Source organism: Daktulosphaira vitifoliae, unplaced genomic scaffold (genome assembly GCF_025091365.1).
Source record: "Daktulosphaira vitifoliae isolate Bord-2020 unplaced genomic scaffold, ASM2509136v1 Scaffold_1, whole genome shotgun sequence".
Taxonomy (NCBI): domain Eukaryota; kingdom Metazoa; phylum Arthropoda; class Insecta; order Hemiptera; family Phylloxeridae; genus Daktulosphaira; species Daktulosphaira vitifoliae.
Window position 1 is genome coordinate 68,496,648 of NW_026099572.1, and position 19,529 is coordinate 68,516,176.

Here is a 19,529-nt window from a genome sequence, read left to right on the forward strand (position 1 = left end):
TCAAAATTCAACAGCTGTAGAAAATTGAATCAATTTTTAGAGTAAAATACACTTTTAGACAACAACTATCAAACCATTGGTGTATAACCTATACGTACGTCAATGTTATAGGTATGTAGTCACAATAAATTGTATCACATATTTTCTACACCTAATGTGACTGTTACGTAGATATGGATGACACTTTTTGTACAATATTTAGTATTTGATAGTAATTCTGATCTTTCAAGTCATTCTATTATACTGTAAGGTAAAAATATTTCTATAAAATGACTTAATTTTTTTAATTCGACCCCGGGTTACTACTAATTGTGGTAAATTATATTTGATTCTAAAATCATATGTTTTTAATCTACAAGATAAACACACTGCTTTTATATTACACATTTGTTTTCCTATAGGCTATAATGTATCATATTTAACAAGGATATACTGAAATATCGTCTCCAAATACATCTTTCTTGATAATAACTTCTCATGCTCGACATCCCCCAATGCTAATTATTTTTAGAAAACAATAAATCTATTTATTATAGTCTTTAATAGGTAATTATATTTCTAATAGCAAAAAACACAAAACAAAATTTATTTCTTATAAATATTTATATAATCAATAATCTTACTGACGTTTATAAAAAAAAAAAAACAAATTAAAATATTATCTCTTTGGTCTTTGAAATAAAATTATAAAACAAATCTAAATTATAATTATACGCTATGAACACACTACAATATTGTACAATTATTTTGAGTAATAACACCAATCAATAAAATAAAACCTTTTTATCGTCGGAGATAACAATAAACTTCTCTTGATAAAATTTTCGCGCTGATTTCAAATCTGTTATTACTTAATTTTCGACACTTATATTTTTGTAACAATTACTGATTATTGGAAATCAGGTTTAATATATCAAAAGAGTACAAAATAATTACGTGTTATAATGATTATCAATTTGGTTTTTGATAAAATAGTGGTGTTTCGTACAAAATTTTTGACTAATATGTCATGTTTTAACGATTTTTCTATACCTTTTAAGTTGATTTTTACAATACTCATAAAAAAGTAATATAATAATTTATAAAAAATTCATACACTATTTTTAATTGACTAAACTACCAACGTTAAAAAATAAGAAAATTTAAGACCTCGTTTTGTTTTTGACGAATTTGATTAATAACAGTTTTGAAATCTGCGTAAAAAAGTTTGGCTAGTTAATGTTCATTTTCATCTCTAATGATAAATACGTTAAATTTTGTTTTTAATTTTTTGAAACAACCATTTTGGAATTTGATTACTGCAGTTTATTAGGTTTGTAGATTGATTCATTGATAAAAAACTGTAATACTCTATAGCGCTCTTTCTACACTTGTTCCTGTTTTAGTTCTAAAGCCCATACGTCTTGCGGCCATCCGGTTCTTCCTTTAGTTCGTTTGTTGAGGTGTTCATGGACATTGTTTACATTCACTACAGACGAATTTTTCGCATATGGCTGAAATAAATAAAAAAAACTTTTTTTATTATTTTAGCTTAGGTCAAATTAAAAAGCACATAAGTAAAACTTGTACTGGAAAAACACATATAAGATATGTCTTGTATGCGATACACTTATTGAAAAATAGTAATAGTCAGACACGTAAAAATAAAAAAAACCTCGGTTTCTAATTCATTTTTATTTGAACACTCGCAGTGCACTTGCTTAACAAGCATCGAAATCCACTCTTGACAATATTCCGTCGTTGTCTCGTTTTCCTAACATGTACTGCAGTGTCACGTGTCCGACCTCATAAATTAAACGTGATGCAACCCCTGGCCGGAGAAATGAGCACACAGTGTAATAATGATAGTAATAATATTGGTCCTACCCCATCCGTTACGGTTCACAAACACAAGTGCGCGCGTTTACTTACACATGGCGTGTGGTTGCGCAAAATAATTTTTAATGTTATTGCCTTTAACACTTTAGAATTAATCGCATTATGATAGCGAAATTACTTGGAAAGTATACGTTTATTATAAAGCCGTTAAGTAACAGAGACAATTTTTACTTGCCACGTCCTTCTCACCCTTTTGTTGTAAAATAAACCAACTGTCGCGTCGAATTATTATTCGTTTTGGGAATCATTAACTCGAAATTGCGTGATTTTATAACAGAATGAATAATTAATCGAAAATATTCGGTTCGTAACCAGTATGATTTTCACAAAATGTTTTAAATGAATAATGGTCAGATGCAATAATTTATAAACAGCAAAAATATTGCTGTTTTGAGTGAAAATTTGAGCAAAAGCTTTAGTATATAAAGGTTTGGTTAAATATAGGAAGATAAATGTTTCTTATAAAATAAACAATTATGAAAATATTTTCTAATTTTTTATTTTATACTTCGGTATAATATATTAATAGATGTAGTGATGTTTCAATTGAATAGGAGGTAAAATTCAGAATTTAGTTAGATTTTAATTATTGAGATTGTTTAGATTCTAAATTTTGAGAATCTCGTCATAGCTTAAGACCATAAGATTAAGTTAACAAAAGTATAAGATGACATACAATGAACCGATAAAGTTTTTTATTGCTAAAATGATTTGTTTATTTGTTAATAATTAAAATTTTCACTTTAGTTCAGTGGATGATGTTTTTTTATTTATGTCATTTAAAATGTACGAAACGCGATGTTTTCGTAGTAACTAGTATTTTATGTTTTTTTTTAAGTTTTTTAGAGCAATACTGTTTATCACGTAGAATATTTTTAGACTTTTCAAGTGCAAAATCAGATTTTAAATACACCGAAAGGAAATATTAGTAGTTTATTAGAGTAGTCAATATAAAAATCAACTCTTTAATAAAAAATAAAACTCGATGTGATGAAAAAAATACATGAATAACTAATAAATAAAATATCACTAACCTGCTGGGTCTTGTTACTACGGCACGATGTTTGGTGATTGGACGAGGACCTCCTAGACGTGTGAACGGATAAATCGGCTTTAAATCCATCTGTATCTGGATCGTCGCTATCGAGTACAGTCATCAAATAGCTAATATAAGAGGTGGCTAACCGAAGAGTTTTGATTTTGGACAGTTTAGTATCGGATGGTACGTTAGGTATGCAATCTCGAAGATCCGAAAAAGCGTTATTTATACTTTGTGTTCGCCGTCGTTCTTTTTTGTTTGCGGTGTTTCTCCGCTTTACTATCCGAACTCCAGGAGTTGAGCTGGCAGATACAACAGCGGGAATGGAGCACTCTTTTCTAAACTACACGGGCAAAAATAAAAACCATTGTGACTGTTATTACGGCCGACATTTGTTACATTTGTCGTGTACTTACCGACTGTTTATTGGAAACCGATTGGTCGTAGGGATCGCTGTATGAACTATTTAAATTACACGTGGTCATGTTATTATTATCAAAAGTTTTGTCATCGTATCCTGCTGCTATCAAAGATGAGTATCCGTTGTCGTAGTAGTTATTGTTGTTGTTGTATTGGCTATTATAATGATGTCCATAATCTGAAATTGTGGACGATGCTATGTGGGCTGATCCATAACTGTTGTAAGTGATGTCTTCGTAAGATGTTGATTCGTCGTCAATAAATGATGAGGACGAAGACGTTGTGCTACCAGTTGGATGACTCACACAGGTAACTAGTTGGTGTGAACTCGGTGTCCAATAGGACAAATCGTCTGTTAATCGGTTCTCGGCGGCCATACATTCTTGTTTCACTTTAATATTCAATCATAAATATAATTTATATTATAACTTTATATAATTATATGTATAAAGAGAGATAGAGGTAGTAACCTAAAGTAAAATAGGAATTTTTTTTCCTATCACATATGACATTTTTTATTATTTATTTTTAGCTATATAAATTATCGAAAAATAAAATTTGAGCAATAATATTTGGATTTAAACTTTATTTAATGAATAATAAACTGAAATAAAATAAAAGCGTAGTCTTAGTCGATTCTTTGGTGAAATAAGAGTCCAGTTAGTATTGAGTAAGTTCTAAAAAGTAAATAAATAGCTGTTTAACCAGTGTTTATAATAAAAATAACAAAATAATGACAACATTTATGGAATATAGTAGTTCTGTAGTTCAATATCGTAATATTTAATTATAATTAACAATTCAGAAATACATTATGTTTTTCAAAACAATTTTTTTAATAAATAAGACAATTACATAAATATTATTGGAGTAAAAATTATTAAATTAATTATTCAAATTTAATAAAATAATTCATAAACTTTATTTATTTCAAAATAAGTGTAAATTCGATGACAAAAATTGTGTGCTAAAATAAAATTATGCCGTTATTGAATATTAATAATAAAAATATTCAACATGTCTAGTTTATCAAAAAATATTTAGTTTCATTGATTTAACTTTTTATTTTTATTTGCTAATATGTTCTACATGTTTTTGTTAGAAATTATTACATTTATGGTCAATGACATAAGAAACAAGTAATCGGTTATTATATAGTCTGATCATTATTATCACAATATAGATATAAAAGAACATTTTTTACCTTGATAATGTCGAGACGAATAATTTAGAACTTCACTAGTCATTTCGACGGAGAAAGAAACAGTTAATCAAATCACTGTATTTACTGTGACTAATGTAATATTTTAAATATTAAAACATGAAATAATTTTTTTAGAAAATTAATAAAACAAAAAAATTTAACTCAAAAAGCATATCTTCTGCACTGTATAGTTTCTTTTAAGTCAAGTGATTCTACAATGTGTAGCTCTGTCAACTGGGCTAAATGCAGATCACTTGTTATAGTTCAAATGCAAGTCCCGCCCATTTGTTTCCAAGGGGCGTTCATTCAAGATATCTTTATTAACAAAAATAAATTATAATGCTATAGAGATACAGTATAAAACATTAAGTTTAATATTGTAATCGCTTAATGCATGTCAGACATAGATCATCATAGTTACTTTATAAGTTTAATTTTTACTGAAGCGACGCCCTCATAAAATATAATAAAATAAGCTCTTGTAGGCAAGATGTTATCTCAAAGGTATCTATAATAGAGATTTATTTATAAACACATATTTGTTTAGAAACTATCTATAATCTTGGCAAATTAATAGATTTAAATTTTATGACTTATTTTGTAACATATGAAGTAGCATAGCCAAAATTATTAAGTGTATAACTTCATTTGAATTCGATCCTAGTTCAAAAATTGCGCATAGTAAAAACGACTGGTCTTAATTTTTAGATTCAATGCGAAGCTAAGAGACATTGTATTTTGATATGTTTTTGTGTCTGTATATACAAAATCTCAACCCCCTCCTAGACCAATTTTAATGATCTATATGTCAAAATAACTTGAATTTTATCTAGTTGAATTATTGTTTTCAAAAATGTTAAAAAGACTCATTTATAGAAATTTATAAAAAATATCTCAATATTAGCTTATCATTTATAAGGCAAAATTATGAAATTATTTTCTGCGTTTTATAACCACTATAACTATTTTTCAAAATTCAGACCGAAACAACATTTTGATTGGTAATACTAGAAATAATTATCTAACTCTTAATATACTTTTAATAATAATCTAATTATAAGCCTAGACGCAGGAAGAGTTTGAAGAAGACCATCCACGCATTCCCAAAAATTGTGTTCATATCAATTTTCGAAAATGTCTTGTACGACTACGTCTTTTAAATATATATTAAGTTAAAGCCTTTTAAAAATTCTATAATATTAAAAGATATATATTTATTTTTATTTATCTGTCTATAATTTATAAAATTAGATTCTGTTTTTATTTATTTTCAATTATTTTTCCATATTATTGTTTATATATACGTCAAGGATTCTATTGCTCTATTTACGATTAGCAAAAAGGTGTTTTCAGTTTTAAGTCAAATTCTATAAAAATTTGTTATATGTTATTATATACAAATTATAGATAATTTGTTACAGTTGAATACAATCAACACATCAAACTAAAATAATACAATTACACTGCGCAGAATCAGTTATGATCGAACCATTGGTTAGAGATCTCCCTACGGGTGTCTTGACTACTCGCGTCCTATTCTGTGCGGGTCCGCCTACAAGAGTGTTGCATCTTTGTGCTTTTATGACATTGATTGCCGTATAATGCAATTACGGACATTGACCAATGTAAATTATTCTATAAATAAAAAGAAAAAAGGTAATTTTTATGTGATAATAATTTATATTACACTATTAATAAAAACCAAAAATAAATGGCAGAGTCCAATACTATAACTTTTTTACAAGTAAATAGAAAAAATGAGATCAAACTTCATGTTGTGGCAAGGCAAAAATAAGCAATAATTAGCTTGTACATAGACAAAGGGACCTCAACACACCATCTTGCACAACGAACTCAAAACAAAAAAGGCACTGTTTTAAGAATGAATGTAAATTATTTGTTTTGAAATAACGGACCTTAAATAATAATTTGTCTATAGGTCTATTGGACAGAGAGCCTAAGGATGTATTAACGCGAGTCCTTTGTGGATCATTGACCGTTTCATGTTACATGCATTCTCTTTTCGCGGTCCATCACTCTCAGTCGTCTCCAGAGTATCGATATTTACAAGTCTTTCAAACCGGTGCGCGTTTTAAATTTCTTATGTTGCAACCCCAACGCGTGTAAAACACCACGTCATAATATAAATCAACGTGTGTGTATAATATGCGTTTAAGGACAAATAAATATTATGGTAAATCTTAGTCCAGACTGTACAGGCGCCACCGTCGCATAGTACACGTCGAAACCTTTTCGCAGTGTTGATTAATTTTGGATTTTTATATTTTCCATCTGTGCGGTTGTCCGTTTTACAAAATGTCCCCGTGATCGTTTAGAGTGCGCACACAAGCAAATAAAACGGCGTCTCAATAAATCTGCAACAGTTTACACAAACAGTTTGTATTTTTTGGTATATAGGTACATTAGGTATAATAATATTTTTAGTTATATTTCTCAGAAACCCTACAAAACCTTACAACAATTTTATTACAACGGTTCACACAGTGCTTGCAGATATCCAACCTACTCGTATACAGGCAGGTTGGATTTCAATAATTTCAGTGTGCAATTATGTGAGATCTATTAACACTATTTATGACTATTACGACCCTTGACGACTTTGTCAGAATTTTTTTAACACCTGTATGACAGCTTGATGTAGTCGTAGCCTTTTTGATTTATAGAGAATTTACTGGAGTAAAAACGAGTTTAACCTCTTGATTTTATTAAATCTCATAAATTGAATCTAACTTTAGTACAACTCTTTTCTCTTATCCATTGGTGTAATTATAGCAGATGGAAGTTTAAATGTTAGACTCCCCCCAAAGAGGAATTTATGTTTTTTTAGCGAATTATTACTATTTTAATTCCCACATCGTTATATGTTTACGAATTACAATAATCGATATAAAAATAATATTGGAAGTCAACTGCATAATACGTCCATAAAAAGTATTTCTGTAAGCTACCAAACAAAAATTTATCCAATTAAAATTTAAATATATCACCGTTATATGATCTGATAATTACTATGTTAAAAATAAATGTTGTAAGAAATAATTAAAAAATTAAAATTCATCTACACACAAGTAGTATAATTTTAACATGAAGTATCAAATATGATTACATAAAAATATATCATTTTATTTATTTATCAAAATTTTCCATTTCATTGTATGCATTAAAAACTTCCAATGCATGTTAGTGAAAATTCGGACATTTTTAAGCACCTTCAGTTAAATAGAAACCTACATGATAAATATAATGACATCACAAATTATATATTAAGAAATTTAATTTATGCCTTAAAATGTAGAAAAAGGAATCATAGGAGGGTTTAATGATAAATAATTTTTAGCTTTGATGCGAAGCTGAGAAGGTATTAATTTTACTATGATGTGTTTTTTTTTGTATCTGTTACCACTTTTCTCAGCTCTCATGGAACCGATTTCTTTCAAAAATACGTCAAAAGATCACAAATCATATTTAGTCGAAAAAATTACCATCAAAAATTGAAAAAATTTCCCTCGTTCCCCGTAAATGGGGGAAAAATAAAAAAATTACAAATTTTAAAATTTTTGAAATTTTATTTACTTAAACTGCCATTAAAAATGGCAGTTACTTTCTTAAAAATGAATAAATGAATATCATTTTTTTTACAGATGCTTGATTTCTTTACCTATCATTTAGTATATTTTTTTTATAAATATAACCCTTTACTTGCCCACAGGAGGGGATTTAAAATGACAACTTTTCACAAAAAATTAACCTTTTCAACTTAACTCTTGAAAGTGTTCCGGAAAGTCTGACACTTTTATATAAATATCTTAAATTAAAGCTAATATAATGTACTTTTTTATGAAAAAAAAAATTTCGGACTTTATTTTGTTTTTACTGTGAAAATGACTACCAAATGCTATTTTTGTGTGAAAATTCTCGATTTTATTTTTTATATTTTTAACTTTCTAATGCTATAATTTATTGAAAAGTGTATGGATCAACATAATTTTTTTTATGAGAAATAATATTTATATCCCTTTTTCATTCAACATACTTTATTTTAACCAAAATATTAATAAGGAAATAGCAGATCATGTAGCTTTTGGAATAATCCACCAATTTTTTAAAATTAAGCACTATCTAAAGATTTGCATCGAAGCGTTTTTTTTTATAGTGATTTTAATGACTGTCAAATATTATTATACTTGATCCAACTATGTCACGTCACCACTGTGCTGCGACCCTCGTGTGCTGTGTTTTTTTATTAATAGAAATTAATAGTATTCTCTAAACATTACTTAATAAAAAAAAATAAAGTTATATCCCCTCTACTTACCCTTTAAAATTGTATAATTTTAGTTTGCAAACGAAGCTGAAAAGTCATTTGTTTTGTGATGAAGTATGTTTTTTTTATAACTGTCCATGAAAATGCTCAGTTCTCATTGGAAGAATTTTAATGTTCAATATGTCAAGATAATCTGATTTTAATCTATGTATCATCACTGAAAATTGATAAAAAAATATCAAAAAGTTTTGAAATATAGGAAAATATTTCAAAATTATGCTACCGTTAAAAATAATATTTTCAATTTTTTTTGTGTATTATAATTCAATTATATCTTATTTTTTAAAATTTTATTATAATGAAATTTTAATAGGGTGTATTAGAAACAAAAGGATTTTTTCTGGCGTGTTTTTTCATTTGAAAATTCAATGAAAAACGTAAGTACAGAAAGGGTTTGAAATATATGATAATATATTAAACATATAATATATATGATGTATTTATTTACAGTGATGTTAATGACTGTTAGTTATTATTTGAACTTGTCCCAACTATGCCGTGACATTGCTGTTCTGGGTATTTTTAACTTCGAATATTAATAAAACATAATAAAATAAGTCAAAAGTACAATTAATATATTGTGTCCGGATAATTAATAAAAATATAATACTTGTAACTTAGAAAAATAAATGTGTACACGACACCAGGACGAATGGTTTTTTTCAACATTTTTTATTTTATCCTTGGCGGCGTACGAATGAATGTTAATTAAGTTGGCCAACTTTGGTAGCGTCAAGTTTTTTAGTAGGGAAATGTGTATTTGCTATATGTGACGTAATTGCTATGTATTAAACACGTTCATGGTATTATTTGTTTACACCAAACCGTATTATATGTATGCTGTCAATAACCTGTGAAAAAACATTTAACAGACATAGTGTCGGACGGTAATATGCCGGTATACTATTTTGTTTTAGATATTCTTTTTTCGTGTCGCTTATAGTATTTATTATCCACTGCTGTCGATAAAATCTCGTGAACTTCATTTTTTATGTATACACACTGAGTAACATTTCATATCGCGGTTCGCTCCAGGAACAGTTTTATAGTATAAACCAAAATTCCTGTTTACGATCATTAATAAATTTGTATATACACAATGTTACAGTTTTTATTTTATTGCATTTCCCGTTGTTATTAATAAAGTCATTAAAGTTTTTCATTTTTTTACACGTGTGTCGAATACCATATAAATATAACTAAATGCCGCTTGTATCCGATTGAAATTTACTACAATGGAATGAATGTATGTCGTGTTGGCGGTTCTTTTGAACTGTTAGTTATGAATAAAATATAATTGTTTTATGTTCATAATTGAATATTTTATGTACATCAGATGTATTTCGTATAGCAAAATAAGAATAGATTTTATTTAAAATGTAAACAATATGTAAAAATTTAAAGAAAATATATATTATTTCAATTCATATTGATTAGGCATTTTAAAAATTAACAAGGTTTAGAGAGAGATGATAATGAGAAATTATTTATCCACTTAAATGAAAAACTACATAAGCATAACCACATTCATGTCTTACGAGAAATAGCGTACTCCGTAAAAAAGGGTCAGTAGTAAATACTATTAAAATAAATCTTGAGAAATCATTTTTTTGTCATACCTCAACGTCTAAAATCCATTAGATCGAATGCATTATGTAGTGCATATAATACTCATTAAATAGCTCGTATACATAATAATGCAATCGTTGGCAACTTTCACACGGGTTGTGAGCACTCGAAATAATATGAAATATTCAATGGTGCCTCGCCCATTTAACCACTTGACTTCACTTGTAATAATAATCAAATTTAGTGAACGACGGGGTTGTGGATGTATGTAGTTCAAAAAAAAATATCAATAATTGATATTTTTTTATCATTTATTAATAATAATAAAAAAAACTTCGTAAAAATACTAGATTTATCTAAAATTTCATAGAAATATACCATTTAAATATATAATGTATTTTTTAGCTATTTTTGTTATCGTTTAAAATTAAATAATTTGTGTCACATAAGTTAATTAAAAACAAATGTTTAACTATAATTATATAATTGAAAATTGTTTTTATTTTAAGTATATTTTAATTAATAATAACGTCAAATATTAATTTAATGAATTCCGATATGTAACATTTGTTAAATTGAAAGATTTATAAATTTCATAAAAACTTCAAACTTTAAACCGGAATAATAGAGAGATTTTAAATGATCATTCAATTAAAATATTGACCATTTCATATTTATCTAAAAAATTAATTTAAACGGATAAAGTATTAGGTATTCTATCGAATAACAATTCACTAGGATTTTGAAATTGTATAAAATTAATACTTTTCGTATTTTTCATGATATATTTCATGAAATATATTTATCTGTAGACTAAAAAACAAAAATAATTATGACAAAATAAATCATCAAAATTAAAGACCATGTGTTTTTGAAACTATTTGTGATGTTTTATTGCTATCTGATATATATTATTAAAGGCAAAACATGTAAATCTATATCATTTAACTTCGGTATTGTTTAATTGTAAAAATAAAAATGATTGATCATATATGACCTATACTATTTAAAAATTAAAAAAATATTCGAGATACTAATATTTTTATTTAGTGCATTCTCCGTTTAATTGTATAAGATTTATTATAGCTTCCCATTTAACTTTTAAACGTCATCCATATTAACTAATTGTGTAGTTAATATTTTTCTGCAATAAACTTAATATTTATCATAATTCATAAAAATAATTAAAAATCTTTCAGCACATTTTTTTACGAAAAAATCACAATTTAACCAATAAATAATAAGTTGTAATATTAATAAATCCCGTTTTATATTTAAATTAACTCAAAAGAAATATTTCAAATTTGAAGTTCTACAATTTACACTCTAATAAATATTTTATACAAAAGAAATATTATTTTTAGAATTTCTCATTATACACTTAAAACACGTGTTTTGTGGTTTATAATGGGTAAAAATTACATAAAAAAACGACAACGTAAATCAGGGTCGATATAGGAGCGATATGATGGGACAGGCACAATTTCTGTCTTGGCATTACATAAATAAAAACGATAACTGCCTTGTTGCCGACAAAAGATGCGGTGTTCGAAAGGGATACAAAATATGTCCTATTTAGGGTGCTCTTCAAAATACATAATTATTTTGAGCGATTTGGCATCATATAATTTTGTCATTTTTATATGTGAGGTTACAATTGACACACGAATATGTTTTGTCTCAGAACAGTTTATATACCATTTGGTTGGGTTGGGTTTTAATCAGATATTAAATAATTCTTAATTGCTTCAGTTTTAAATTCTTTATCACATTTTATATAATAAATGATAGAAATATGTGTAAACAGGGTAAAATTGTGTTGTACAAAAGGATATTTTTTTATCTATTATTATTATTAACTACTTAATATATGTGATATAATATATATAAAATATATATAAGAGTTTTAAGCGTTAATATATTTTATAATTTAATATTTCACGCGTCATGATGTATTTGATTAAAACTTGATAAATGTTCAAATTGATTTGTAAACAAAACTATCACAATTTTTTCATAAAAAAAAATTCCGAAAGAAGTTTAAGAACAATATTTATAAGGGTTAAGTTTAGGGTGATTTTGGAAGTTAAATGGAAACCTGCGTGATAAATACAATGACATCATAATATATAATAAGAAATTTAATTTAGAAATAATACTATGTCTAAATTAAATTTTTTCATAAACAATTGATTTATGTCAAATTATTTTGGTCTTCCCAATTCAATTCAAGTAAAAAAATCACATATATATTTCACTCAAATGAAATATTTAATGAAATTTTTATGAAATGTGTCTGTCATTAATAAGGGTTTTAACTTAAAACATGTAAAAAGTTCATTTTAGTAGTTTTAAATCTATCAATAATAAATAGATATTATTGTTTATCTCAGAAAAACAAACCCTAAAAATGTATTTTAATTATAAAAAGAAATCGAAGGAGAATCATTCCCTACTGAAACAAAAAATGTTTAGATTAGATATAATTTTTTATTATTAGATGTTATTAGTATTGTCTAAACTTTACTTATTACAAAAAACATAGTTCTATCCCCTTTAAATACCCTTTAAAATTGTCATTTGTTTTGAAATTAAATATGTTTTTTTCAAAACTGCCCATAAAAATTCTCAACTCTCACTAGAAGAATTTTAATTGATCAATTAGTCAAGATAATCCAATTTTAATCTATGTAAAACTTGTTATCACTGAAAATTGATAAAAACCACTAATGATTTTAGAAAAATAGAAAATAAACTTTTTATTTTTAGAAAAAATGTCAAAATTATACTATCATCAAAAGCGGAATTTTCAAAAAAAATTTTGCATTTTAACTGCTATAACATTAAAAAAAAGACTGTTTATGTGAATATTCAACACAATAACTAGAGATAGTAAGCTTTCTTTTGGTATGCTATAAAAATTTAATAAAGTACAAAAAGGGTTTGAAGAAGACCTCACAAGTAAATAAGATTTTTCCTTATAAATATTGAAAAAGTTACGGAATATGTGCCTTATTTTAGCCTATACCAAATTAAAATTATTCAAGAGTATTATTACATTCAAAAATAAACAGCACAGTGGGTTTGTGGAACATATGCATGATTATCCTAGTTTTTAGCAAAAAAATAGTTTTATTTATATTATCAAAAATAATTTTTCAAAATTCAAAGTAGTTTTTTTTTAATAAAAACCTAGAACATTTGGATAGTAGCAGAGTGGTGACACCGCATAGTTAGGAGAGTTATAGATTAAAATCTTTTCAAAATCGATTCGATGCAAATCTGTAGTGTTAAACTTATAGGAGGATTATAATATCAATCTTTTAATATTAGCAACCCGAATTCTCTTAAAGTGATAACTATATTAAGAAATCATTTTTGGTATTTTTTAATTTTATATATTTTTTGATATATCAACTATGAATTTTTAAAATTCAAATATATGAAGCTCTCTTCCTTATAATATATTTGAATAATTAAAAATACATTAAATTAAAAATAAGTAAAAATTCTCTCCTGATATTCATAACTAACACTTATATCAGTCTTTTAACTTTTTTTTTTTTATAAAGAGTTAAGTGAAGTACTTATTCCTCCTTACTATAGAACCATTTGATCTAAAATGTAAACAAAATTATTGAAATAGAAAATTGTAAAACATGAATACAGAATTAATACAATACAATAGAATATTATATAATAATAATATATTTTGGTCATCATTATATTTGCATGGACATGATAAAGCGTTAAGACAAATTATTTGTTTTAACTTACTGTACACAACATATGCTTTAATTGAGCATATGTTTGAAGCTTGAAGTATTAGTGGAAACTTACGTGTAAAAGTTGTTATTTTAAATTTCTCCAGTGGGTAGGAAAAGGGTCTTATTTCGAAAAAATTATACCTAATAAAATGGAAATATCTAATGCATATATCCAATTATTTTGATTCATATATTTTTAATAAATTTATGACAGTTTTCAGTAACATGTCCAATATTTACAATTAAAAAAAAATATTTTTTTGGGGAATTTCTCCTATTTACTGGGAGTATTGTTAAATTTTTTAAGGTAATCTTTTTAACTAGAAACAATTTATTATTTTTTGATGTATAATTGAAAAATATCGGTCCAGTGATAAATGAAAAATATCTTCTCAGCTTCCCATTAAAGCTAAAATGATTGTTAAAAAAATTACAAATTAAACACTATAGCTTAGCATCGAAAAGTTTTTTATGATAGTGATGTTAATCATTGACTTAAAAATACTTATATCTTTTAAACCAATGTTCAAATGTTGTTATTGACCAGTTATATTTTTAGTTAAATCATTTTCTTATATGTTAGTCTGTAAAACACATATGTTTCTATTTAATAAACTAAAAATTAGAAAAATTTAAGGGGGAAATAGAGGACATAGTACTATAATTTTTTAAGTTAATTTGTATGTGAGAACAATAATAATCATCACATCCTTAGCCACTATCTCAACTATCAGGGACCGGCTCTACCTTACATTAATTTGACAAGAATTTTACACCGGTTGTCGTCCTGACGCAACCACATTATGTTTAAGAGGACATTTAAAGGGAAAAGTTGTGTATCAGTAGTAAAACTCTTGTATGGGTCACCCATCTGGGAATCAACAGTAAACAGTAAACATAATGCTAAGGCGGCGACTGAATGATCCACTGCGCTACATCTTGCTTTGTAAGTAAAAGATATTAATAACTTCCGAAAAGAAAAAATGATATTAAATTCTGTACTTTAGAAGATGACTATAAGATATAATAAGTGGATTATTTTGTATAATTATAATAAATGTTCACAAATTTAGTATCTTTGAAGTAGGCAAAAAAAAATTTTAAAAATGTTATAAGTCTCAAGTCTTGGTCTAACACATATCAAAAATATTAAATCTATGAAATTTTAAAACCTTCGCCTTAAATAATACTTTTAATGATTATAAAGAGTTTAAAAAGATTTTTAATGTTAGTTGGTTTTTAATTTCATAACTATGATTTTACATAAAACTGTTTGGTTGTGAAAATAAAAAAAATATTTGTAATAAGTTATTATGTTATAAGTGTATTAAACTTATATTAATAATAATTAAAATTGACATTTTTATGTGTAATGCTATTTAAATAACAAATAACAGTGGCGTGTTATCTTTATTGCTATATGTTTTTCAAATAACGAGTATAATGAAAAATGATTAGAGATGAGATGCTACACAATTTGCAGAACAAGTCTGGTTTGTATCACAGTTAATTTGATAAAACGCTTGGCTGCCATAATGTTCATACTGCATTAACTTTTATGAACGCAATAACATAGTAGGTTTTCCTTTAATTAAATCAAACAATCGCCTAAAACCGAAATAAAGCATTAAAAAAATAATTGTTAACACATTTTCATATTACAAACTTTTCAGATAGCAATTTTAAAAAATTATGTTATAAACACATTTTCATAACAATATATATATATATTATAATAACGTTATAAAAACATTATTGTAACATTTTTTTAAGAAAAATGCTATAAGGAAACTTTTAGAAATTATTAACACAATAAAATAGTGTTTCAAATGAAAAGAATTATTTTAATTTACTACACAAAATTACTTTAAACTTCAAAAAAAAAAACAATGAAAACGTACGTTTTTTTTTTAATTATGCCATAAAAGTAATCTTTTGACGATGGAAATAAAAATTTTTGAAGAGAATCCCATTTTATTTATTTTAAACGAACGATTTTTAAGCTGATAGAAAAATAAATAAATCTAGTTATACCTATTCAGTATTCATCCAGACGTCGATAAAAAATAATAAAATAAAGTGAATAAAATGTACCTCCCCTAACAAATAAGTTTGTCTCAATGATGGATTGCATTTTGGAATTGTTATACTTTTTTTCCTGCTGGATCCATAAATTGATTTCCAAATTTTTCATTCTTAATAAGAGTTTAAAATTATGTCATTGTGTCATATCTAGGTAGCTCCCCCCCCCAAAAAAAATAAACAAAACGAATAAATGGAATATATGTAATAATATAATATTACAATAGTTTATTGGAAATTAACAAGATTTTTGGTTTTAAATTAAATTTAAACATATATTTTATTCATTTTTTGACAAAATGAAAACTTAAAACAGCTGCTCTGAATAATAGCAAACATTAAATTGTGAATATTATATTATGAAGGTCAATACACTTATACAATTCTAGATACAATTTTTTTTTTTTTAATTTCATAATTTTCAAATTTTTTCGCGTATGAGCGTTTATTTGGAGAAACTGAATTTGTTGCTGGATTAATATTTCCTTTAGAACTTGCTGCAAAGTAAATTTTCTTTTTTTACAAGTTATTAATTAAATCTATTAATCAAATCTATTCTGATGTATATACTGTATAGATATAGTGAATCGCATTAAAATTTCTGCTAATTAGACTGAAGTACATTAATTAAATTATTGTTATTTAAAAAAAAAGAAACTAATTTTTAGTTTTTGTTATATTTTATATAAAAGACTTTTTCCCATTTCGAAATAATTATTCTTAATGGTTTTTACAAATATTGTTTCATCTTTACATGACTTTTTTTTCCTTCTTTTGGAATATTAGTAAATAAAAGTGGAATGCATGAAACAACGATTCCATATTTCATCAACTATGCGTTTGATATTATTCATATTTGATGTATAAATATTCCAATCACTTTTTTTTTTATTTGGTATATGAATAACTAGTTAAATAACTCTAAATGTGTACACGATAGGATAATTTAATTTTCACAGAAAAATTTATCTGAACTTTAATGTCAACATAATCAACATATACATCTGATTTTTACGGAAACTTAATTATAGAAACGGTAGCACGATGGGGTTGTTGCACAGTATGGACGGGCAGTGGCGTATTTTGAATGATTTCTCGGGTGGTGTCCAACTTTTAATGAACCTCACAAACGAAAATTATAGAAATGTTTACTGACGTAAAAAAAACTTACTATTTTTCTAATTACTATTTTAGGAATTGACAAATAATTTGAAATTTGAAATTTTGGTACTGTTGTATCTTAAAAGAAACAACCCTAGTGTCTTAACTTAAAGTAATAAAAGTTTAATAATAACTCAAATGTATTTATTATAGATATAATTAAACAATGCAAAACATACAAAATAAATATACACTAAAAACACAATAAAACAATACACAAAATGAAAACTTAATGTCATAAACGTACCGCGCGAAAAGAGATTACCTTCGGTGCTCCTGAGGTCCTCTCTCCTCTACGATTCATTCCATTTCGTCTTATATACTAAAATATTTTGTTCTTCTTCTTTTTGCAAAATTAATAATACTATCGATTTCAAAAATTTTTATAAATATTTAATTCCTGGTCTAGTAATAATAGACCAGGAAATTACAATTAAATGAAACATTACAAAAATTTTTTACTTCCAGCTTTACAAATGATAAACTATATTGCAGTATACAGACTGATTTTTTTATCATAACGCACTCATTTACTTGTAGAATAAATATAATTTAAATATTATTTTTGGTTTTCTTTAGTGACACATTATTCTTAAATTATTAACTATTTAAAACTTTTTATGTTCATCCCTTATGTCTTGTAAGGGTGTCAACATTGTCTTTTTGTCTTTTAAATGGGAACACATATTTTGAATATAATAAAATATTTGGATTTTTAATTAAATAGTAAATGGCATTTGAATTTTTAATATAACTTTATTAGTTTATTAGATATGAACATTTAAAGTTTCAAATTTTTGAGTTAATATACATGTACAATACACATGATGATTACAAATACAGGTAGCTAAATGGTTTATATGATATCAATGTCGCAGTCACAGATTGTTTATTATCAATTATGACTATCATAGATATACTTTCTGTATTGTCAGTTAGTGTATTTTTAAACTCACAACAATGTGCCTTACTACCATTGATAATAACAATGCTGTGTGCCTGCTAATTTCTTTGTAGTTGTTTTAAACGAAGTAACTCATAACTAAATGCTTTATTTATAATAAGTAANGTAACTCATAACTAAATACTTTATTTATAATAAGTAAACAAATAATAAAATCTCCTTTCAGTATTGATGTTCGTAAATTACTTGCTTTTGATGATGTTTCAGTGTCATTCCACTTCGAAATTATAAATAACGATTCAATTAGGTACACAAAAAGCTCAAGAAAATCATTGACAGCATAAAAACGTTCAACTCATTTAGTCGCACATAATTGTTTTAATGATTTTTTAGTTATACATTTTTGACTTTCTTCGATTTGACTTTTCAACACATATTTTCGCTGTGGGTATATGAAAAAATCTCTAACTTTAGATGTTGTTCCTAATCAATTTCGTGTTTCTTGTATAGAAGATGAATAAAAAATAGCAAGGTTTAAAACATGAACAGCACAATGAACAAACGTCGCAAGCGGATAACTTTGGTGAATAAAAGATTGAGCTCCGTTAAATTGACCAGATATAGAAGCACATCCATTGTAACACTGTCCTCTAAGGTATTTTGTTTCTACACCAGATGAATGTAAACTTTGAATAATAATATATAAACCTNCTACACCAAATGAATGTAAACTTTGAATAATAATATATAAACCTTTTCCAGTAGTATCTGTTGTAGGCACAAACTGAAGAATTCTTCCTTGATAATCATATTTTCAACATCTAAATATCGAACACACATGGTTACTTGTTCGCTTCCACCAATGTCGGCCGTTTCATTAGCAAGTATTTTGAAACATCTTTGGGCATTTATGTTTGTTACGATTTTATTTAAAATAATTATATTACAGTATTCAATTATTTCATTTTGAAGTGTTTCACTTGTATATTTTATTGTTTCTTCAGCTTCCAAAAATGATTTTATACGGTCATCTCCTTGGGCACTGTATCTTAATATTTCACTAAAATTTCCTTGATTTTCTTGGATAATTTGTCATTTTCATTGAAGTTACAAAGATAGTCATTATTGTCAAAAAAAAAAAAAAAATAATAATAATAATA

At 26.0% G+C, this 19,529-nt stretch overlaps 1 protein-coding gene and 2 long non-coding RNA genes across 3 annotated transcripts; 1 reads left to right on the plus strand and 2 right to left on the minus strand.

Moving 5' to 3' along the window:
- Positions 1–83: 83 nt before the first annotated feature.
- Positions 84–4,817, minus strand: LOC126893658 (uncharacterized). Its single transcript, XM_050664068.1, has 4 exons — positions 4,542–4,817; positions 3,334–3,728; positions 2,913–3,260; positions 84–1,493 (listed from the first exon to the last, which is right to left on the minus strand). Exons 1-4 carry the CDS (start codon positions 4,582–4,584, stop codon positions 1,365–1,367), a joined length of 915 nt encoding a protein of 304 aa, XP_050520025.1. The 5' UTR covers positions 4,585–4,817; the 3' UTR covers positions 84–1,364.
- Positions 4,818–5,862: 1,045 nt separating this feature from the next.
- On the minus strand, positions 5,863–9,568 carry LOC126893672 (uncharacterized). The gene is made up of 3 exons (XR_007701240.1): positions 9,335–9,568; positions 8,878–9,043; positions 5,863–6,916 (listed from the first exon to the last, which is right to left on the minus strand). It is a non-coding gene; the product is annotated as an uncharacterized LOC126893672 (long non-coding RNA).
- An 8,976-nt stretch (positions 9,569–18,544) lies between these two features.
- LOC126893671 (uncharacterized) lies at positions 18,545–19,508 on the plus strand. Its single transcript, XR_007701239.1, has 3 exons — positions 18,545–18,813; positions 18,880–19,024; positions 19,132–19,508. It is a non-coding gene; the product is annotated as an uncharacterized LOC126893671 (long non-coding RNA).
- Positions 19,509–19,529: the final 21 nt, after the last annotated feature.